General features: G+C 51.9%; 1 protein-coding gene across 1 annotated transcript in view; it reads left to right on the forward strand.

Moving 5' to 3' along the window:
* Window positions 1–217: 217 nt before the first annotated feature.
* ARHGEF16 (Rho guanine nucleotide exchange factor 16) overlaps window positions 218–23,396 on the forward strand; it is a 36,138-nt gene continuing 12,959 nt past the window's right edge. The window contains exons 1-8 of the mRNA XM_030537609.1: window positions 218–294; window positions 11,976–12,548; window positions 15,560–15,611; window positions 16,905–17,074; window positions 18,699–18,755; window positions 19,114–19,274; window positions 21,440–21,592; window positions 22,371–22,500. Of these exons, the coding sequence (XP_030393469.1) occupies window positions 12,000–12,548; window positions 15,560–15,611; window positions 16,905–17,074; window positions 18,699–18,755; window positions 19,114–19,274; window positions 21,440–21,592; window positions 22,371–22,500 (1,272 nt within the window). The 5' untranslated portion in view covers window positions 218–294; window positions 11,976–11,999. The remainder of the gene's footprint in view (window positions 295–11,975; window positions 12,549–15,559; window positions 15,612–16,904; window positions 17,075–18,698; window positions 18,756–19,113; window positions 19,275–21,439; window positions 21,593–22,370; window positions 22,501–23,396) is intronic.

Raw genomic sequence — 23,396 nt, forward strand, 5'->3', positions numbered from 1 at the left:
CACCCCAACCCCGAGGACGCGCAGCGCCGGACACAGGACAGACCCAGCTGCAGCGTGACCCCCGGCCAGGGCGATTCCCCGCTGCGCGCCCCAGAGCGGCCGGGCCGGGGCTGCCCCAGAGGCGGGGATGGGCCCAGGCGGCCGCCCCCACCCCAGGGACAGGCGGCCTGGGCGGGCCCTGCGAGGGTGGGGCTCGCTGCCTCAGCCTGCAGCCGGTGGAGCTGGGCCCGGGACACGCACCTGCCAGGCGGCGCTGGAGGCTCCGGCCGCAGTTCTGGCTCGCTCGTGGCACAGGTAGGCGAGGGGGGCGCTGGGGTCGGGCAGCCGCCGGCCGGGGCCGCCTCCCCGCCGCTTCCCTCCTGGGGCATCCTGTGCCCCCCATTCCCGTCCCGGGGCCCGGCTGCAGGTCCGAGCCGCGACCGCGGGACCCCCCGGCGCCCCCCCCGGGGCCCGGCTGCAGGTACCGAGCCGCGACCGCGGGACCCCCCTAATGCCCCCCCCGGGGCCCGGCTGCAGGTCCGAGCCGCGACCGCGGGACCCCCCTAATGCCCCCCTCCGGGCCCGGCTGCAGGTCCGAGCCGCGACCGCGGGACCCCCCCAGCGCCCCCCGCGGGGCCCGGCTGCAGGTACCGAGCCGCGAGCGCGGGACCCCCCCAGCGCCCCCCCCCGGGGCCCGGCTGCAGGTACCGAGCCGCGACCGCGGGACCCCCCCACTACCCCCCGCGGGGCCCGGCTGCAGGTACCGAGCCGCGAGCGCGGGACCCCCCCAGCGCCCCCCCCCCGGGCCAGGCTGCAGGTACCGAGCCGCGAGCGCGGGACCCCCCCAGCGCCCCCCCCGGGGCCCGGCTGCAGGTACCGAGCCGCGAGCGCGGGACCCCCCCAGCGCCCCCCGCGGGGCCCGGCTGCAGGTACCGAGCCGCGACCGCGGGACCCCCCCGTACCCCCCCCGGGGCCCGGCTGCAGGTACCGAGCCGCGACCGCGGGACCCCCCCGTACCCCCCCCGGGGCCCGGCTGCAGGTCCGAGCCGCGACCGCGGGACCCCCCCAGCGGCCCCCCGGGGCCCGGCTGCAGGTACCGAGCCGCGACCGCGGGACCCCCCTAATGCCCCCCCTGGGGCCGGCTGCAGGTACCGAGCCGCGACCGCGGGACCCCCCCACTACCCCCCGCGGGGCCCGGCTGCAGGTACCGAGCCGCGACCGCGGGACCCCCCCACGGCCCCCCCCCGGGCCCGGCTGCAGGTACCGATCCGCGAGCGCGGGACCCCCCCAGCGCCCCCCACCCGGGGCCCGGCTGCAGGTACCGAGCCGCGACCGCGGGACCCCCCCCCACTGCCCCCTGCCTCTGCGCAGAGCCTCCCCGCCCCCCAGCTGTGCGTCGCCTTGTCACCCACCCTGGCTCGCCCGCCCGCAGCCTGGGCGCTGAGTGCTCCCCCGCTCTGGCCGCTGGCCCCGGGCTCTGGGGGAGGCGGGCAGCCTGGTGGGCGGCTGGCAGCTTGGCTTCCTTCTCCTGGACGTTTGGGGCAAGACCTGTCAGCCAGCTGGGGGCTCTGCGGGGCTGGGACCTTCGGCGGCCCCGGGCCACTTGCTCTGGCTCCCCTGGGGCTGAGGCTGGCCCCAGCCAGGCACTGAAGAGAGGAGTCATCCCGCTCTCCGAGCCTGCCTCTGGTGCTGTCTGTTGGCTGGAGCCATGGCTATGTGGCAGGTGCGGGACGTGGGTTCCACAGCTGGATGTGGCTTGTTGGCAGGGAAGGGGCAGTTTGCCTGGACACCCCCATTTGAGAGGGCCCCCAAGCCAAGGGGCATTATGACCTGGCATGCAGTGGTGCAGCTCCATTCCCTGACATTTGGCCCAGCAGCCCCCTAGGCCAAACCTGAGTGATGCCGTGAAGTGGGAGTGGTTCTGTACTGTGGGAAATATGTCCTGAGTGCCCCTGCCAGTGGATAGTGCATTGCACTGGGACTCAGGAGACCTGGATTCTATTCCTGGTTCTGCCACTGGTTTGCCAGGTGACCGTAGGCAAATCCCCATCTGCTTCAGTTTCCCCATCTCTAAGATGGGGATAACAATACTGACATTTTAAGGACCGATAGGGATAAAAGGCTCTCAAGATAGTAATAATAATCCCTCTTCTAATCACTTCACCTTACGGTTCATACACAGTATTTGCACCGAGTCTGAGTCACTCATAGGTGCTGAGAACTGGGATACTGAGCTTTAGTGACAACCTGGAAGTGTACCTATTTGGGGGAGCTGATGGCTAGTGGTCACCAGCAGTTCTCCCATACTCTCATGTTTTGATTTGTTGTGGTCTGCAGCACTTGTATTACCACTGCTTCCCCGCTCTTGAGTTGTACGGGAAGTCTCTGCATCAAACCTGAAAGCCCATCCTTCCTTATTTGTAGTCACAGAACTGGGAGCGGGTGGGGGAATGGCTGGAGAATCTTTAGCAAAGCCCTTGGGTGTTTTTATGGTTGTGTTTTTTGTAGAGCGCAGCAGCTCAGTTTTTTGCAGAACTCTGCTCAGTAATGGCTTTAACAATCTCCTGTTCTCAGAGTGGCATGTTTCTTGACCTCTGGGAACTGCATCTCTCCATGCTGCTATGTGAGTCTATATGAAGGTGATATAGACTTGACTCCCTTCCTGGGACATCTGCTGAGCTCCACTGGTGATGACTAATTTGAGAGAGCTTCAGTTAATTGTTCAGGATGCAGTGGTGGTTCGGTGTCTAGCCATTTCAGCAGTGTATCTGGACTGGAAAGCCTGGTCTACACATGGATTTTTATACCAATAGAACTATTTTGGTTAGGGATGTGAGATTTATTTTTCTAGAGTAATTACACTGGTCCAGCCTCTGTTATGGATGCAGTTCTGTTGGTGTTATGCTCCCCTTCCCGTTTTGGGAATAGCTGCAAGTGTGTGCCCATGCTCTTCCGACTCTCCTGGTAAAGTTGAAACTGTCCAGCTTGGCTGTAGACAAGCCCCAAGTGTATGTCTTTGTGTTGTTGTTGTAAATACGACTGTTGCAACTTGTAGATGGTGGAGTGCATCCCTGACACTGTGTCTGCACTTGAGTAAATCATCCAGCATCTCTGTGCCTCACTGTCCCATCTCTGAGTGCTGCTGCATGGCTTCTCCACCCCTCAGAGATGTTGTGTGGCCAGTAAAACACTGCTGGGGCCTCACGGAGGCTCTAAGTAGTGAGTACAAACTGCTATTGGAGACTAATTCCTTCTGGTGTTAAGGGCCCAGTTACGTCTACAGAAACCATTAAACAGATGCATATTGCAGAGCTGGGAGTCCCCCAGAGGCCAAGAGGTTACTGCTACCACCACTGGCAGCTGAAAGCAGAGTGGATGTGAGAGCCAGGTCAGATGCTAACCCAGAGCTGGTGGGTGTGATTGATTTCTTTAAAGAACTGCCCTTCTTGCTTACCTGTTCCCAGCCCTGCCAGCAGGGAATGCTCCCGCCCAGGGGTGGAGACTGGCTCTGCAACCCAGGCCCTGGAGAATGGGACAGGCTTGGTTCTGATGGCCGCCCTGTAGGTGGGGGACACTTTCTCTGAAGGTCTGGCCCTGCTTTCCCGGCTGAGATCGGTTTTGTAACGTTCCCCTTTCACTGCCTCCACCCTGCCTTGCCAGTGGGGAGATGGCAGTGTCTGGCCCTTGCAGGGCCTAGAAGCTCATGCGTTGTTGTAGTGATGATGTAATAAACCTGGCTCTTTTGTAGTGTCTTTCCAGCAGAGCACTACAGAGGCATTGAGCTGTGTAGCCTCACAATACCCCTCGTGTAGGTGTGGTGGGTAGAACACCCACTTTGCAGTGGGCAAACAGAGGCACAAAGCGCTTGACCAACAGGCCCGAGGTCACTGACAAGTAAAATTTAAGAGTCCTGGCATCCAGTGAGCTGCTGGAACAATGAGATTAACCATCTCCTTAAGAGTCAGCAAACTGCTCCTAACTGGAGCACAGCTTTTCTGTAGAGCCTGTGCCTGGCTAATGCTCTCTTGTCTAACAGGTTCCCCCTTGCGCTGTGAAACTGAAAACTAACTGTTGGGTTTGCATCCAAAATCAAATCTAAAAATACACACTGAATAAACTGCAGCCCAGCCTTTGGGAAATAAATCCCAGGAGCCAGCACGGCGGCTGAAACCAAGTATGTCAGGGGCTTTCTTGGAATGACAAAATAAACAAATATGTTTAACTGGGAGCAGGTTCAAGGGAGAGGAATCTGACGTAGTGTCCCCCACCTCAGCTGCATTTATTAGACTGTGTAATTGTTCTTGGACAATACCTGTATTTAATTTCTGTGGCCAGTCAGGGCACGTCAAAAGAGTCTCGCTTTGAGCATTGAAGCAAAGTAAATGAAGAAATACATAAAACCCACTTTAAAGGTGTTTTAGATACAATTAATAGCAAGACAAGAGAGTACGAAGAGCTTTGTGACCCGGGTAGCACTCATCTGAATAGTTACGTGACCCTTCTCCTGTACTGAGAAATAATGGCATAAAGAAGACACTAAGCTATTCCCTCTTAATTTCCCAGTCACGCCAATAGCTTCAAAGGGGACTAGTGATTTTGAATGCCAGCTAAGACAATGTAAAGGGGTCTGGATTTCAGAAAGCATGGAGCACTCTGAAGACTAGGTCCCTTTCAAGTGTCTCAGGCTGGCACCCAAAATCATTAGTCTCGCTTGCAAATCTTAATTTTTGTCTTTTAGACTGTAAGCTCTTTGGGCAGGGATTGTCTCGGCTTTGTTATCCTGTACAGCTCCAAGCCCTCGGCTGGAATAAACCACCAATAAGTAAGAATCTTTTTGTACTTTGCAAGCACGCCAAGATCCTCAAATGGAAATAGTAATGAATTAGGCTCCACAAAACCCCCTGTAAGTTAGACTCACGAAAGCAACAGTGAGACTTGTGTAAGAGGTGAGTTTAAAGCTGGTGCTGTTGATTCATCAGGTGGGGCTACTGCTTGAGAGCTGGTATTGAGCCAGTGCTTAGAGTGATGTGAGATTACTCAGGTGGTGCTGGACACAGTCTTCTGGGTGAGATCTAACACTGAGGTCTTGTGAATGACCTGTGATCATTAAGAATCACATGGAATTTTGTGAATGAGCACAGAGGGCAACCCCAGTATCCTTTCCAAAGTGAAATTGGAGTGATGAGCTGCCAGCTGAAAGGGCCTCTGCAGTTTCTGATCTCTGTTATGTCGCTGCTGCTTTTCCACTGAGAGGTGTCAGCGTTTCAGCCACAGGTGTATGGATTGAATAGAGCACATTTAAGTGTTGTGACGTACTTGAAGCAACAGATATTAGTCAAATGTGACTTCTTATTGATGAGAATAGTTGAGAGCAGTGTGGTGTGAGGCTCTAATTCATGTTGATGGGGTGCTGTGGGGACCTAGAATGGTAGTGGCTATGTAGGAGCAAATCACTCCTCTGCTTACTGCTATCTTAACTCTGGTACTGCAAAGCAAGCAAAGGAACCTGCCTCTCCCTTTCCTGCCTCCCGCTGAACAAACTGTTCAGGGAGAGGCAATCTCCTGGACAGATATTATTGAACTGTGAACTCACAGCAGGTGTTCGCTCCACTCCTAGTGTGACGTGGCATGGTCTGACTAATTGCAGATAAAATAATTTTCCCCAGTTGCGAAGGACAATAGCCAATCCTACTGTTAATGGATGGGCCCAGGGGAGGGATCTGGCAGGGTTAACTCCTGGCCCTGTTGTTAAACTGACCATAGAGGGTGATAATTAGCAGAGTAGTGTCTCCGTATCTGCTAGGAGGTTATGGGCAAGGTCAGAAACTGGATTTTAACAAGGATCCTGTTTTGTGACCAGTAGTATCTGTAGTATCTACTGATATAAGGATGATCAGATCTCGTGCTTCAGGACACAAGCAGATCACTGATCGGGAAGGAATCCCAGCACAGTGTGAAGGGCCTAATTGTATAATGCAGTCATGGATGCTCCTTTGAAGCCGGGCTTGATGAAGCCAATCCAGTAAGGCTGATTCTGTTCCAAGGTGACAGGTTTGAGAGGGGTAGCCGGGTTAGTCTGTATCAGCAAAAACCACAAGGAGTCCTTGTATGACACCCTCTCTCCCCTCTCCTCTCCCCCAGTAAGGCAACTCCCATCTTCTCATGTGCTGTGTATTTGTACCTGCCTACTGTATGTTCCACTCCATGCATCCGATGAAGTGGCTTTTAGCCCACAAAAGCTTATGCCCAAATAAATTTGTTAGTCTCTAAGGTGCCGCAAGGACTCCTCGTTGTTTATGTTCCGAGAGTTGTTAGTGAATTTCATCTATCTGGAACCCAGGAATTGCCACACTGATATAGACTAGTTCATCTAGTCTGGTGTCCCATCACTTCCAACTGCCAGACCCTGCAGAAGAAAGAGAAAAGCACCTAATGCTAGACAGGGGAGCAGATGAGAGAGAAATTCCTTCCTGATCCTTGCTAGCAACCAGCTTATGCCCCAAAGCATAAGGAACAGCATAGCATAGCTGCCAGCAGCAACCATTCCTTCTCCTGTCAGGGTCTGATCCTTCTCTTTGTGGCCTGTAGTTGCTGCAGAGCTGTTCCTGCTTTTCTGTGACATCGTCAAGTTTAAAAAACAAAACAAGACCAGCTTGATCCTAATTCTGTACCTTGTGTTTGGAAGGGGGGGGGGTGTTTCTGAGTCACCTTCTGCCCCACCCTGCGCATATGCAAACGTAAAATGAGACCAACCCATGAAATGGCCTTTCATATGTGTCCTCCAAATCCAGTTAGAGGTGCAGGGTGAGTAGTTCTGGGGGTAATGGAGGTAGCTGAGTGAGATGCTGAATGTGGTATATTGGGATTAGCATCTTTGAGACACTCATCCCTCGTCCCCTCTGACAGAGCTGAGCAACTTCAGAACTAGCCGCAGCCCAGACTGAAAACACCTGATCCCTTACCAGTGTCAGCATGTTGGAGTCTTTCCCCTTTTGTTGCATTTTCCACAGAAGGGAAAGTCAGGTAGAAATGGCGTTAAGATCCACCACCCGGGAGCCACGTTTCTTGTTATTTCCTGACCAGCTCAGCTGGTCTCAGAAGAAGCTAGATCTAGTTTCTCCCTCCTTCCTGACTGTCCCTGTGTAATAGCTGTGCACAGCGCACACAGCTGTTTTCAGGACGAGTGTCACTAGGGGGAGAGGGGAAGCCTGTAGCTCAGCCCTGCAAGGTTGCGAAGAGCCTTCAATTTGGGTCCCAGTTGGAAGATTTATTCTCCTTGCCCTGAATGAGGCTGGAGAGCCTGCCTCATTTCTTCAGTGCCAGTGACTGGGTAAGAAAAGGGCCTTCCTAATGGGGCTGGTACGTGGTAGCTGGTGGGTCAGCGTAATCGGACTCAAGCTAAGGTGCTCCCGAATGCATCCCTGTGCAGTGATCCTGCAGACACGTAGACACATGCTGAACTTCACGCACACGAGGTGTCCCACTGACTTCAAAGGACCACTCGCGTGAATAAGGCACGTGCGTAAGCGTATGGAACAGGACCCTGTCACTTCCTTGTAGATTTCAAAGCAGGGGAGAGAGGGGTTGCGGGACTGTTCTATGAAGCACGTGCTGAAGCACCCGGTCTAGGAGCTGGTGTTGGAGGCTGGTGTGAAGTTGTACGGTGCACTGTGGGGAATGAACTCCCTCTAGATCCCTTCCCAGATCCGTGCTCACTCTGCTCAGGGAAGGCTCTCTATGATCTGCTGGGCTTTGCCTTTCTCAGTAGGAGCAGATCGTGGACCTTGCTTCTGAGTCATGAGAATACATTGTGATGATAACTGGGAATACTGGAGGTGGTGAACATGAGGGATGGTCAGAGGAGATCAGGTCTGTGGTCCATCTAGCCCAGTAGCCTGTCTCTGGCAGTGGCCTGACCAGATGTTTCAGAGGAAGATGTAAGAACCCTCCTGTAAACAGATGTGGGGTAATCTGTCACCCATAAAAGCTAAATCAAGATACTGAGTCCAAACGCCTCCAGACGTGTGTGGAGGTTCAGAAGCCACTTTGAATCTGAATTTTGCAGTTGACTCTTGTCCAGGAATTGGATCAGAGCCAAACTTCCTCTCTCCCATCCCTCAAACGAGGTGGGGTCAGAATTCAGACCCTACCTCATGGCGTGGACCCATTTTTCTTACTATTTAGTGCTGCTGTTTGCATATGTCCCTGTTTCCCCTGAGAGGTGAAGTGACTTGCCAGAGGTCACACAATGACTCAGTGTCAGATTTGGGATTACAGTTCAGGAGCTCTTGGTTCCGAGGTCTGTGCTGAGAACAGCAGAACCCTCCTTTCTTTCCCAGAGCACCTCAAGAGAACTGCAGTGGCTGTAGCTTGGCAAGTAGCTAGAGTTCTCATTTTGCTCTCTCTGTTAGCTGCCTTATTTCCACTGTTGCTAAACAGGGCCCTTCTCTACAGCACTGCCTGTGTCAATGGATGGAGCATGGCAGTTTTACCCTCCTCCCCCCAGCAGGATGCTTGGCAGGACACTGGCTGGCACAGGGCACGCATCCCTTGTCCAAGCAGACGAAAATGAGCAGCATCTCTCAATCAAAAAGGCCTTTGTAGACTGGGCTGACTTGTCTTTCTGCCAGTTATTGTAAAGAAGAACATGTTTCAAGTCTTGGTCTGTGTTTCCTGTTCGATGGTTGCTGATGGGAAATGGTTCAGTGAGAGCTCGGTACAATGGGACCTCAGTATGGGCAAACTGGAGCATGATTTTTCTGAAATCATGTAATGGGGAGAAAAGGGGCATGAGTGTAAGTGTGTCAGTCATGTGGCACATCACATTAGCATTTATCTCCCAGAAAAGCAATACACAGAGGGGGGTTTATGAGGTGGCTGCCGCTTGCAAATGGGGTCACCCCAAACTTGTCAGCAAGGACTTCGCACCCTCATGTAAGCTCTCTGCTCTGCACAGGGCACGTGCCTTGCTTTCCAAACAGCTCTAGAGACATTTGCAACCTTTGGGGGAGCTGAGTGCAGCTGTTGTATCAAGGTGTGGATTCCTCTAGAGAAAGCCCAGGGTGGCAGCAGAGGGCAAGTATGTAGGGTGACCAGCTTTCCCGATTTTATAGGGACAGTCCTGATATTTGGGGCTTTTTCTTATAGAGGCTCCTATTACCCCTCACCCCCGTCCCAATTTTCATACTTGCTGACTGGTCACCCTGCAAGTGAGCAGGAAGTAGAATAGAGAGCAGTAAGTAAAGGACAGGTGCAGCAGGTGGTGTTTGCACCCTAACATCTTCCTGCTCCCCGCTTGGAGCAAAGACCTGGAACTTGCTCTGGTGACATCAGCCCCAGAGCCATGCAAAGGAAGTGGCAGAGCTTTGAAACCCAGGCAGGGTTGCCAAATCTTTCTTTTCCCTCTAGCCAGGGTGTGGTCTGTGTGTGCATTTCTCTCCTTAATTTGCCCTAGGGATGGGAGGATGTCCCCAGTGCTGGCCGGATTTGTGTTGTGTTGCAGTTGTGCCCTGGAGAGTCATGCTAGGTGTACAAACACATGGAAAGATAATTTTTTAAAAGAACAGTATATTTCTTATCTGCCCTCCCCATGGGCAGTAGACTGACTTGACTCTGTACCTACCAGCTGATCAGTGGCACCTTCACAAGAAGTGGTTTGGTTTGAAAACCAACACAAACTGATTGTGCCCGCAGTTTTGCACCCACTATGAATTAGCCAATTGGATTCGCGGGGGGGAGGGGGGAGTCATGAAAGAATTGCAGGTGCTGTTACCTTGTGCGCACGTGTAGCTTTGTCTGTCATTACCCACCCCGAGGCGAGGGTTTGCACCTACTTCAGCGTGTAAGAGTTCAGCCCCTAAGACCCTCAGCCATAGGGAGGTTATCAATAGAAGGGGGATCCCACGGTGCACAGTTGTTTTCATTAGCCAACCAAACAGTACGTACCCTGAAACCTGCTAAGGGTGAGAGACCAATACAGAATATTTGCGTTACTCACACCAGGCCTTGTGGAAAAACCCTAAGAGCCAATCTTCATCCTCCTCCTCCTCAGTAACGGTTGTCATCCTGCCTTCTTCCCCCTTCTGCACCCCCCCACCCCCAGCTAACGCACGCAGGCCAGGATGTGGCTTCTATAATGTGCTACATTGATGCCGCTGGGGTTCAGACATATTTATGAAGGTTTTAACCACTCCTTATTTGAACTTCCACATCCCACTACTTTTGGGGTGCCCTGTTTTCATAGGCTAGCTTGTTTCCCTTGTACTCATTAATGTTTACGTCACCTTGTCACCATAACATTTCACCCCAGTTACCAATGGGCATCTTGTGGTGGCTGCTGCTCTCTCGTAGACGTTATCATCCAAGGTCAGCAGTTATTTTCAGAACATCGGCATATCACAAACATAGATACAAATTCAGTAGATTTATTACTGATTTACTTACGCTAATTTATCCAAAGGCCTAATTTGGCTATGCTATTTTATGGGCCTGGGGCCCTGTGTTACAACATTAATTAATACTTATATTTCACCTCTGTATCTTAAATATACCTGATACCTTTTATCTGTGGCTACATCATGTAAGTGGAGACTTAGTACAAAATTGGAGCCCTGGAATTTCTGGTTGTTGTCCCGTCTGGGTGGGAACGAGGGTCCCTTCCTCAGAGACTTTCCTTTCCTTTGAATGATGCAGTATTGAAAGGTGGGGGACTCCAGGTGCTGCTGAAACTGCTGGATAGAACCTACGTTAAAGGATGGTGTGCAGTGAAGTCCCTCCTTGTCCCCCGTCTTCTGGGACTGTTTAGGGGTAGGAACTTGCCTCCTGTTGAGTGTTTAAGGAGAGGAGAGAGGAAACACTGGAGGAGTAACAATGGGCTGGACAATAACTTTCTGTATTTATTCGGAAGCTCACTAGGGATAATGGTGAATGGGATCTAATGTGGGGGAAGGAGGGACTGGAGACTTTTGTCTCTGGTTTTTCACAGAGAATGTTTTGATGTGAGAACAAACAGCTCCTTTATGGGCTTTGTTTTTGAAAGACTCCCCAGAGCTGCTGTGGGCTTCTTGGGACCATTGTGGGGATTCACATTCTTACCTGCATGAGTCCTTCGGGCCCCTCAGTTCCATAAGCCTGGGTTTCACTTGGGCTCATGATGCTGCCAGCTGACTGTTTGCAAGAGGCTCCATTTCTTCTAGTAGAACTCGGCCACGGTCAGTTAGCGTGGGCCTGTCTGATGGCACTCAAATAATGTAGGCAGCTCTCGGTGTTCGTTTTTGAGTCTTTTATTCTTGGTGAGCTGATTGCCTGCGTGCTGGGCAAGGCCATGGTACTTTCACTTCAGTTTCTTTTTTCCTTTGTTAAACTTCTCTAGCTTAGCTGTTGCTTCCAGATTCCCTTGATGTTAGCAACATACAGCTCAGGCGTGGGAGACTGGGTTCTGTTCCTGACCACCCGCAGGTCAAGTCACGTCACCTGTCTGGGTCTGTTTTCCCCTCCCACTTTTTGTCTTATTTCTTTTGTAGTCTGGGGCAGGGACAGTGTCTCACTGTAGGTGTGTGCAAGGCACGGCAGGGTCACGATCTCAGTTGGAGCTTCGAGGTGTTATTGAAATATAATTGAGATCATGTGACTTGGGTTTCCCCCCCCAAGTTAGCTGTTCTGTGTATTGATTTATTTGCTGGGTGTTTTGGTGTTTTTATTTCTCCCATCACAGAAGTCCTAGGCTAACTCGTGCTCTTGTCTGCTGTCAGTGCAAAGTAGATTTCATTTTCCAGAGTAGATTTCATTTTCGCGCTAACACGAAATGCTGCAAATGCTGGGCTGGGGAAGGGGGAGAAAATGTTTGTTTGGCTCTTTAAAAAAAAACAAAAAACAACCAAACAAACCTCATCCAGTCCTAAACCCTCTGTGTTGGTCCTGGAGCTCTTTCATTGACCCTTGTTCCTGGAAGAGGGGAGAGCTCCTTAAGCCTTGTGCCCTTTCTGTTCTCTCTGCAGGGTGCCTGGCTCCCTAGTGCCAGCATGTCTCACAGGCACTCTGACGGCTCCATGGGCGACAAGGCCCTTCTCCTGGAGCACAAGTTCCGTTCAGAGCTTCGGATAGATACCAGCGTGCCCTCAACCTCTGGGAAACGCAGCTCCATGGCAGCACTAGACAACGCCCAGCGCTCCCCATCCCCCACCGAGCCCCGCCGTGTCATCCTCAGCACAGAGAGCCCAGCCGCACTCAAGGTGGGCACCCAGCAGCTGATCCCCAAAAGCTTGGCCGTGTCTACCAAATCCAAGACCCCCGCCCGCCACCAGAGCTTCGCCGTGACCATGCAGAGTAAAGAGGCAGCTCGCTGCGACCCCAAGCGGATGTCTGCCCCCAGCATTTCCCTGGACGACCTGGACATCGAGATGGATTCTAGCCTCAAGCGCAACCTGCGGAACACGTCGTACCGGGCAGCCATGAAGGGACTCAGGAATGTCGAGGAGCCGGAGTCTGAGCCTTCTAAGGGCGTCGCCACCCTAAAGCCCATGTTGCAGGACACCAATGCACAAGCAGCACGCAGCCCGGGGAGAAACAAGGTAGGCCCTGTTGTGTGCTTCCAGTCCCTCCTGCTGCTGAAATATCACCTGGGGCATGCCAGACCTGCCCTGACCCGAACAAAAGGTTAGTAGTTGTAATACCTTTGCTCCTAGGAGCCCGAGCTCATGGTGCTAGGTGCTGTACAAACACAGAACAAAAAGATGGTTCCTCCCCCAAGGAGCTTACACTGTAGATAATAAACTCTACCTCTTCTGCCACCACTCCTGGCCAGACTCCATCAGTTGAAGCAGCATCTGCCTGGGTATTCCTGGGGCCAAAGCTGAGACCAGAGTTTTGTTCTCATCTGTACAATTCAGCTGAGTACTGTGGTGTCTCTGGTCACTCAGCCAGTGGGTACAGTCTGTCTCTTTTTTAAGCCGTATATAATCCCCTCTCCTAATGGCTGGTTTCCAAATGCGTGTGGAATTGTGTTGTGGAACCAGTTAATCCAGGTTTTGAAGCTCTGCTGTTCCCTAGACAGGTTCTAGTTTACCCGTATCTGGTGGTTAGTCACCAGTGTAATACTGGCTGGGGAAAAAGCAGCTGATCCTCACCGCCCGGGCGGCCTTCTGCTTTCCTTGGGTGTAGGTTGCTAGCGATCACCCTGCTTGCGTGTTTGACGACTTGGACACGCTTTTGAAGAGCAGCTGTACGCAGTGAGGATATGTGCTGGAAGGACTGCAGGGCCCTTGCTGCCTTAACTCAGTGTCCAGACATTCTGCTCTTTCTCAGTCCAACACAGCTGAGAGTGTCAGGCTCTGATTTCTATCCCCTTGCTTTCTCTCATGAAATTATCATAGAAAATCCAAACTCTTCCGGTCCCTCGCCTCTCTCCCATTAGCAGATCCAACTCCACTCCCTGCAGATGGCATTAATTACTGCAGCCTGACCCCGAGCTATGGCCAGGAGGGGTTGAGAGGCCAAAGCACAATAAATAAACTAAGTCCCAGGCTTCTGGCGGGTCTTCTGGGCTGTCTATGGCTATCCACAGCTGCCAGGTCGTTACATGTACCTGCTTGAGATTAAATGAAATACACCTTCAGAACTGCTGTGCCTTTCAGAACTAGGATTTGGAAGGTTGGGGCCGGGGAAGGTTTGAGATCAGTCCAGGTTAAGTTTTAGCAACTAAACACACTTGGAAAGGTTGTGAGGGTCAGGGGCAAGAACAGGCTGTGTCTAGCTGATGTAATGCAGTGACTAATCCTCTGGGAAGGCTGCGATCCAGCTGTTTAACATCAGCTCATGTTCTGCCTGGGTCCTCCATTCACTCACAGTTGCACTTAAGGCTCGTGGCCGGGGGGGCTGCTTGTTTTGAAGTGCTTTTCACAAATGTGCAAGTAACAGCTGGTGGGGAGTGGACTGAGTTTAGATAGCTGTATAGAATTGGTGGTTAAGCAGAAAAATGTATTTCAGCACATGGTACAGGTGAGCTGCAGCCCGACACTTGTTGGCAGTGCAGACAGACTCCAGTCACAGAAATGAGTGAAGCTGCTCACATGAGCCAACTTCACCCTGTGCATGGTAACAGGATCAGTTCTCAGACTTGCCCCATGCTTGGGGGTAGTGTTTGTACAAGAGTGGCGTAATTCCAGAAACAAACGAAACAGGCACTACCACTGGTTAACCACAGGTATCTCTTGTATGCGTGCCGTGACAAGAAGTAGAGAGGCTGCGTCCGGTTAAAAGAAATACTGAGATAACTTTAAGGCTGTTCTGACCCAAAAGTTGGTAACGTAAGATGAAAGCTGAGTCACTCACATGGTTTTTTATTAAAAGCAAACAAAACTGCAAGCAAGACAAATGGAATTCACATGTTTTTCCTGAGAGACAAGGATGGTATTGGCTAGGTAACTAGCTGGTTAGGAAACTTCCTTTTTAAGGAACTAAATTTAAAAACAAAACTCCACGAGATTGAGAGAACACCTGGGTTCTATCCCCAGCCCTGCCACTGACCTTGAGTAAGTCACTTAGCCCAGTCTTTTTCAAATCTGGCCCCTGACCTTTATTTTTTTTTATTGCCTTTAAATGCTTCCAGTCTGGATAAGTCAGCTTAGGCCAACTGGACTGGATTTCCAGAGAGCAGAACTGGGGGGGAGGGGAACTCTGCCAAAGGCAAAGGAGAGACCCTGGCATCAGAGGAGAATCAAGCCCCTTATTTTTGATACAGAGCAGAGTTTCTCTTTCTAGCCTGTGATGTAGGTAAATTGAGGCATATTCTGGTTGGCTTCCCATAGTAAAAATTGTTCAGACCCTCCTTGTCATTGATGCCCCTCTGTGGCTGTCCACTTGTGACCTGATGGGACTTTATGTAAGTAAAGGGTTCTGCCATGAGAAACGTAGATACTTAAAGAAAACACCCTTTCTTATCTGTACACGCAACCTAATTAGTTAACTTTGATACAGAGCTCGGTGTGTATTTGCATTTCATCCAGACACCAACTGGGATTTTCCTCTTGCATGTTTATAGTTTCCCAGGTGAGGACAAAGTGGCTGGGAAGAGCTGCTCTGTCAGTGAGCCATCGGAGGCTGCTAACAGGCTGCCTGTTCACTTCTAGCCAATGCTGCTAATGGCCAAAAGTTGATACCATTTAAGAGCACTTTCCTGACCTGTGGGGAAAGGATTGGAGTGTGGGGACTTGCTTGATCAGCTAGCGCATCCCCTGGCAGTGCAGGATTACTCCCTGTTGGACACTTAATCTACTCCAGGGTTGGCAGCTTGTGTGGAATGTCTGGAGACTGAACTCCCCAGTGTGTCCCTCCAGATCTGGGCTGGGGACCTTGAGGGGGTAGGGAAACAGCATGTGTTTTGCTGAGGTTGCATAGACACTTGGCTTAGTCTGTGGATACAGGGCAAACCCAGGGCTGTCAATACAGCATCTCCTGTTCCCTGTAAAATGGACCTAAAGAAACCAGACTCTAGCAATGGCTTGTTATTCCAGAGCTGTCAGGATGAGGTTCGACTCTGTCCACCCACGTCTCGTATTGACTCTCTTTCCTGCCACTCTTGCAGAGAACACTCGGGAGGAAGCGGATGCAGAGACACGGGGGCTCCTTTAAGGATGGTGAGTTGTTTTTTCGCTCCCGCTGTTCCTAAACTCCTTGGTGTTGCTGGCGTCACCCTCCTCCCTTGGCACTGCTCCCGCAGCTGGACATCGGGGAAGGTTAGTGAGCCTCTCCCAGCTGAGAGGTGCCCCCTATCCTCACAGCCACAGGGAGATGCCCTCTTGGATCAGCCTGAGAGAACAGCCAGAGGCCTGGTCTGAGCATTCCCTGTGGGAATGAGCCATGCAAACAAGCCCACCCAGCGGATGGGGCTCGCTGGTTCGAAGCAGGAAGGATTGACCCAATCCATGAACATTCACGCTTGAGGGGTGTGGGGGAATGTAACCACCAAGGTGTGTGCACCTCCCTCTCGTGTGACTGCATCATCTAACTGTCTTCATGCTTGTCCAATTCCTCCCCTTCCTCTGCTCTTGCTTTTAACCATTGACCTAGGCTGTAAGCTGGCCTGGGCAGGGAACCTGCCTTTATGTATTCAGCAGAGCGCTAGGAATCGCACTAGAAATGATTGAATTACTTGATGCAGAATCTTGTCTGAGGCTGCCCTGAGCCTGTGTGAGCTCAAAGCAGCTGGTATCCAGTGGTCCAGAGCATTATTCTGAGAGAGGCGTGCCCTGAGCCTACGCCATGCAGTCAGACAGTTCTGTTTGACATTAAGCAGGACAAGCTGCTTGCCCTTTCTGCCTTGATTTCCCCACCTGTAAAATGGACTCCACAACATTGCCCTTCCTGCTGAGGGTGATGTGAGGATTAACTACCTCTGTGGCACTCTCTCTCTCTAGTCTGTTTATGAAGATCTGAGAGCCCAGCTGCTGCTTGTGCTCCTGACCCTGTTTCCTGAGAGCAGGACCAGTCTCTTGTGGTGTGTCCCTGCCTGGATTTCCCCAGAGCTCCAGCTCTGCACAGAGCAGTTGCGGGGCCTGTAAATGTCTCTTCTGTAAAAACTCTCTCCTTGTATGTTTTCTCTAAGTGCCTTGAGGCTCCTGATTTGCCAGAGAAGCCCCCTGACCTGGCCATGTTACGTTCAGCACTCGCGTGTCATCCCTCCCCCTGGCACCCTCCCTTGCCCGTGTGTCACATCCCAGCCTGGCCATGGATCCTGCACTAGCTGAGGAGAGCCTGCTCCTGGGGGTCTTCCGGAGGCTTTTGAATGTGGGGTCCATGTGGGCCTCACAGGAGGCCCTGGTCTCTCCCCTCCCTTGTGGAAAGGGCTGTGGGGGAGGTGGGCTCTGGGTGGAAGGGGAACGATTTCTCAGAGTCCATATGTAATTTCCTGGCTTGCGTCCTCTCTCCAGAGCCCCGGCTGTATCAGGAGATCCGTGAGAGAGGGCTGAACTCCATCAACCATGAGTCAGACGATGACTTGCTTGAGGAGGACTCCATTCCGGAGGAGCATCCCGCTCTTAACACCATTGTGGTGAAAAGCTATCGCCCTGCCCAGGTGACCTGGAGTCAGCTACCTGAGGTAAGGAGCAGGAGCCCCATCTCGCGCTCTGCTGCCTTGTCCTGTCCTCGAATCCTCCCTGTAGCCTGCCAGAGAGAGCCCGCTACTGCTGCTCCTGCTAACTCCAGGCAAACGACCAGAGGGATTTCTATTCCTGGACTCTGGTTTTCCTTCTCTTTCAGTCTCCCACTGCGTGTGCCCCTACTGCAGGCGGGGCGGGCTGTGTGGAGCAGGGCTGCATACGTGGTGTGGGCTCGTACTAGTGTGGAGTGCGGAGTGCGATCCCTTGCTGCAGAGGAGTGGATGTATCTGGGTTGAAGGTCGCTGTTCTCTCTCTTTGAGCCAGTTTGGTGCTCACTGCATGCCAGTCTCCCCAGGGGCTGGGGAGGTTTTATGAGCCTGTTTTAGATTTGGCTCAGAGCTGGGTTTGAGTCTGGAAATCTTGCTAAGCCAGGAAATGGAAGGGGGGGAGTGACTGCTTTTTTCCCCCCCCCCTCTTGTTTTTCAACTAAACTAAATGGGGTTTTAACACCACAAGACTAGGGGCTTGAGAGTCAGTGTTCGTGACTGTCACTGGCTTGCTGTGTCACCATGGACGAGTGCCCTAGGGCACCCAGCTGTAGGACGGGGCTGCTGACTTAGGGGGTGGCTGGCACAAGGAAAAGTTCATGGTCATAAAACCTTCAGAGAGAAGGAGCTGATTGAGGGTCAAAGGGTTTAGTAAAGGAACATCCCTTTTGCTCTCTCCTTGACAAAGCAGGTGAGATCTATCTTAGCGTTTCATTGGCTATCAGCTCATGTCCCTGGGCTGTCATTCCAGATGGACATCAGAATCCAATGTGTGTGTATCTGTCTGTCCATCCCAAAAGCTCCCTAAACTCATTTTATTTTATATTTCTGTTTGGTAGAGGAGTCATATCAGGAGAAAAACAAATGCCTTTTACACTTCCCAATAATACTAAAGGCTGCTGTAGGGGCATATAAATCTTTATGAAAATCATGATTCATTGTTAGCGTGGTCTAGAATATGACCTCCAAGGCTGCAGGTCTGTTTTCATGGTTTGGTTATTCACAGCCTGTTCCCATCCCATTACAATTATTAAACTTCTCAAAAGGTGCCTCCAAGAAAGTCACTTGTAAGACTCAAGAATGAAGTTAACCCTGGACAGCTGTCTAGCAGGCCAGTTTAGCTACTGCTAATACCTGCTTCAGTGTTTGCTTTGGCTGAAGGTGTTGTGGAGGTTGTGACCTGATAACTCTCAAACTACTCTACCATAGCACCCTGCAAGGTTGGGGTAGCTGTATCTCATGCTCCAGGTGCAATCAGATTATTTGCAAGAGTCAGGAAGAATGTCTCGTGATTCAGTTTTTCACCATTGACCACATGCATTGGGAATGATTTTAATCCTCCTTTGAAGCATCTGTTGTTTGCTGCTGGAGGCAAAGTGCCAGGTTAGGTGTCTGACCTGCTGTGTCGGCTCTTGCATCCTTAGAGTGCAGAAGGCTGGGGACAGCTCCTGCTGGATGCCGTGGGCAATGGTGCACCCTCTGTGATACCTTTCCTGGGCTGCATGTGGGACTTGGTATTTGGTGGTGGTAGCAGTACTGTCCTTCACACTCTGCGTGATCTTTCTCTGTTGTTCAGGTGCAGGAAGCAGGCATCCTAGACCGAATCACCCCAGAGGAACGCAAAAGGCAAGAGGTGAGAGCAGCTGTTACAAATACATGAGGGCTCTGTCAGAGTCAGCTGGGGTTAGGTTAATGGGAGCCTTGTCCTAGGGGAGACTTCTCGGGTGCACTAGTGGATGCATTAGTGAACCCACTGCTGGTGGTGAGCATGCTGCATTTCAAATATCCATGACTGAGATCTCCATGGAACAACACCGTGGCAGTGTAAGCTTCTCTAGCCTCTTCAGTCCAACGTGTGTGTAGTTGTTGCACAGAGCAGGCTGTCATGCTGCTTTGCTCATTCACATTGTCTGTGGGAATGATTGCTGTTCAGATGTTCCAGTCCTCTTGGGTATATTGTTGTTTTTTTCCCCCTATGCCCCCTTGATTAGGCAATCTTTGAGATCATCACCTCTGAATACTCCTACCTGCACAGCCTGGGTATCCTGGTGTGTCAATTCATGAAATCCGAAGAGCTGAAGGAGACAATGACCCAGACTGAGCACCATCACCTCTTCTCCAACATCGGCGAGATCCTGAGCATCAGCAAAAGGTAAATCTTGGAGGGGAGCGCATGGGGAAAATCTACCCAGTAGCGGTGCCTATTGGGGTGCTGGGGAGGGAAAGGGGAGAGCATGTGCACACATAGTTTTTGCAATTGACCCCAATGGCTTTTAAGCCGTGGTCCTGTAGTAAATCAGTACAGCTGCTGCTGGAGTGGTCTGGAGTGTTGCTCTGACTGCGTGGTCCCAACACCACTGAACCTTGGTCTGGCTGCCCCTCTACAGCTGGAGGGCGGCTGAGCCGAATGGTGTTGCAACCTGGCTCACCTGTACCTGTCTGTTCCTATACAATGGGGCACCAGGGAATCTAAGAACTCAGCTCCTGACGGCAGCAGCTCATGCACCATGTGTGTCAGAGAGGGGAGGCTCCCTGGCACTCCCCACCAGCAGGGACCAGATTTTCCCCCATCCTCCAAGAAATAGCTGAATTGGCACCAGGACTTTTCACAGATGTTAAGACCAGAGGGAGGCTATTATATTCATCCAGTCTGACCTGCATAGCCCAGGCCAGAGACCCTCACTTTGTGATTCCTGCATCCAGCCCATAACTTTCTGCTTAGCTCCAGCTTATGTTTTAGAAAAGCATTGAGTCTTGAATTAAAGACCTCGAGCGATCGGGAATTCCCTATAGCCCGTGGTTAGCTGCCCTCCCTATTTAAATACGATTCATTTTGTTGAAGGAACAACTTGGTCTCTCTGGCCCAGTGTCACAGGCGCAGGTGAATCTCATGGCAAAGCCCTGGTCGAGTTCAGACATGACATTGGCTGGTAGAGCAGAGGCTGCCTCGGAGCCTTCCCGACAAGCCACTGCTTGTTCTGCCTCAGCTTGTTAAGAGGCTGCTGAAAGCAAAATGGCTACATCTCTAAGCCGCCAATGCAGGCTTTGCCTCTGCTCTCGAGGAGGGGATGAATCTTGCTGGCCTTGCACTGAACCTAAAGCTTGTTGGCTGTCAGTGAGCTGAGCTGTGTGAAAAATGAACAAAGGAAAGCACAGGCCAAAGACTTGACAAGGCCTGGGAGCTTGTGTTGGGGGCATTCCAGGGGTTTGCAGCCTGTAGCAGACGGGTGCTCTGTGGATGTCTGACTTACCGCTTGCTCTGTGTGAGAGCAGGGCCAGACTGGCCTGCAGAGGGTGGAGAGGGTTTTGGCAGGGAGGGAGCAATAAAATTATTCCTAAAACAACTGACATGAATCTGTTGGGGGAGGGATAAGCACAGGACTGAGAACCAGGTGCTCTGGAGTACTAATCCCAACTCTGCCACTGGTTTGCTCTGGGACATTGGGTGAGTCACTTAACTGCTGTGTGCCTTGGGGTCCCCTTCAGGGAAAGCAGGGGTGGAGGGGTAGCATTGGGCTGATTCCTTTGGGAGGGGAGAGGATGTGTATTGTGAACAATATTGCTGCGATTGATTAAAAAATTGTTACTTCACCTTTCTGAGCAATAACCAGTTAAAACAAAGTAATAAAAGCTAAACATAATTATCCAGTGGCTAGATGGGCTAACCTATGCCACCCCCCAGATGTTGTTCAGAGAGGTCCCTTCCCTCAGTGCATATGGCGCAGGAGGGATTTCTTGTCTCTCGTGTGTTGTTCAGAGAGGTCCCTTCCCTCAGTGCATATGGCGCAGGAGGGATTTCTTGTCTCTCGTGTATTGCACTATCTCCCCTGGCTCCTAGTTTGCAGTGCTGAGAAAATAGAGCCCTCGTTCTCCTTGAGTAGTGAATCTTTCTCCAGCTGCACAGCAATTCTAGGCATTTGCGAAGCTCAGAGCAGACCGTACTGCTCTGAGCTGGGTCGCCCAGGGCAGAGGGAAATCCATCATTCTGTCAGTTAGAACCCAGCTTTTTTCCAAGAGCCCTTTGTGTGCGCGTGGAAGCTTTCTGCTGGCGATCTCTCCTCCCCTGAGCTCAGTGCTGACTGACTGTAACGTGATGCGTGGCCCAGGTGCTCTTTCTTTTATGACCTGTTGCAAAGCTCCCCTCTCTGCTATGAGCCCTGGAGTAAGAGCTCATTATAAGGAGCTCCTGGGTCTCTGGAGATCTGAATGAACACGTGTGCGCAGACACAGCAGGATAGACTGCGACCTGTACACAAACACACTTAGTCTGCTTCCTGTGACCCCACTGATTGCCTTGTGTGTGTGTGTTCTTGGCAGTTTTTTTGAGGACTTGGAGAAGCGGCACCAGGAAAATATACTGATCCCCGACATCAGCGACATCCTGGAGAATCACGTGTCGAACCGCTTCAACCCTTACGTCGTCTACTGCTCCAACGAAGTCTACCAGCAAAGGACGCTACAGAAGCTGCTGTGAGTGTTGCTGCAAGGCAGGGCTTTGGGGTTTGTAGCTAGCCAGTAGTAATCCATCCAGGCAGCCTTGGCTGAGCTACGCATGGCAACTTACCTGGGTTTTTGCACACCTGCCAGTGAGTCTCGCAAGCTAATTCTCCTGAAGCTCAGATGTCTCCTTTGTCAAGGGAGCCGTCTCTCTCCCCAGCCTGCAGTGTGCTCGCTATTCGATGCTAGCTGTGGGGACGATGCTCTGCTAGTTGGGACAGCGATTGTGGGACCTACCTTCAGTTAGCAGTAGCATGATTGTTTGGAATTGTTTTGTGTGGGCAGAGGTGGTGTAATGACGGGGAAGGGAGGGAGTCTGAGAATGTCCTTGCCACTCACAAATTATTGTCCTGAGGGAAGTGCTCTCGGGGGTGGATCTGTTCCCTCCCTGGACATGGAGAGGCTCTGACCCCAGCCTGGAAGCGAGGACCTCTCACTGAGATGTCTGTTTTCCAAACAGTCATGCTTTCTCCAGCTCGTGCCAATGTCACGTCATCCGTTGCGCTGTCAGTATTGATGTCATCACCCGTGGGGAGGACTGGGTGTCTCTGGTGCCTTAAGCTCCGAGGGGATTAATTCAGGCATTCTCTGAATCAAGCATGTGTCCCGGTTGCTAACTTTTCCCTGGGTGCTGTAACCAACTGTTAGAAACCCTGGAGAGCCCATGTCACGTGTGGGCCGGTAGCTTCTCTAGCGCATGAAGGGTCTGGAAAGCCCAAGCCTAATGGAGGATCCTTGTGTCTCATTTTAGAAACACGAATGCTACATTTAAAGAGACCTTGAAACAAATTGAGAGGAAGCCAGAGTGCGGTGGCCTGCCCATGTGCTCCTTCCTCATCCTCCCCATGCAAAGAGTAACACGCCTCCCCCTGCTTATGGACGTAAGTAAGAGCCAGCAAGTGGAATCCCGGGCACCTGTCAGAGGGACTAAGTGCATTTGACCCCAGTGCATCCTGCGCTGAATCTAGCACTGCAGAGTACTTGAGACCTGCCTCCTGGTGTCTTTGGCTGGCGTTATAGCTATGCAAGGGAGGTTTGGTTCAGAAACTGACCTGAATCTTTGTCCAGAGCTTGAACTCCAGCCCAGAATGCTGATTGGCCCTATTCCCTGCTTCCTTCAATGCACTGTCTGCTATGGAAGGACCCTGTGTGACTTTTGATATCTCTCATCCTTATAGCTCTGCCCTGGTTCCTGCGTTACTTTTTTCACAGTCTAATGCTGCTGCCCTGCCCCTGAGGGAGGAGGTGCAAAGGTCTTGGGCAGGAAATAGTCTGCAAAACTGAGACTCTGTTTAATGCCCAAAAAAGCACAGGGGGTACGGCATCTAGGTCATGCAGTGGGGAAAGCCAGGAGCTCCCCTGGTTGGGCTAGCAGTGATATATGCATCAGGAAGTTCTGGAGAGAGCAGTCTTTGGAAGATTCACCCCATCTGCGCAATCCCTGAATTCAGCAACCCTCAAACAGGGTGGGTGAGGGAGGTGGGGAAGAGCCAGTTTTACTTGGCTCCAAAAACAGCTAGTTTCTGCAAAGGGATGAGAACATATTAATATCCTTGTTTTCTTTATGGCCCCCATGTAGCATCTACAAGAATCACCAATAGAGGCATAGTGGAGAAGATGCCTCCAAGTAGCAAAATAGTTGCTTCTCCTGGTTTTGTTTATAATTCCCTCAGTATTGCATGCATCCTGCCCTCCCTCACTTGCATGTGCTAGTTATGAGCTCCCATCTGGAAGAGGACCCTGCGTGTGCCACATCCTGGAACCTGTGGGAGGGATA

This window comes from Gopherus evgoodei, chromosome 18 (genome assembly GCF_007399415.2).
Source record: "Gopherus evgoodei ecotype Sinaloan lineage chromosome 18, rGopEvg1_v1.p, whole genome shotgun sequence".
In the NCBI taxonomy this organism is placed as follows: Eukaryota; Metazoa; Chordata; order Testudines; family Testudinidae; genus Gopherus; species Gopherus evgoodei.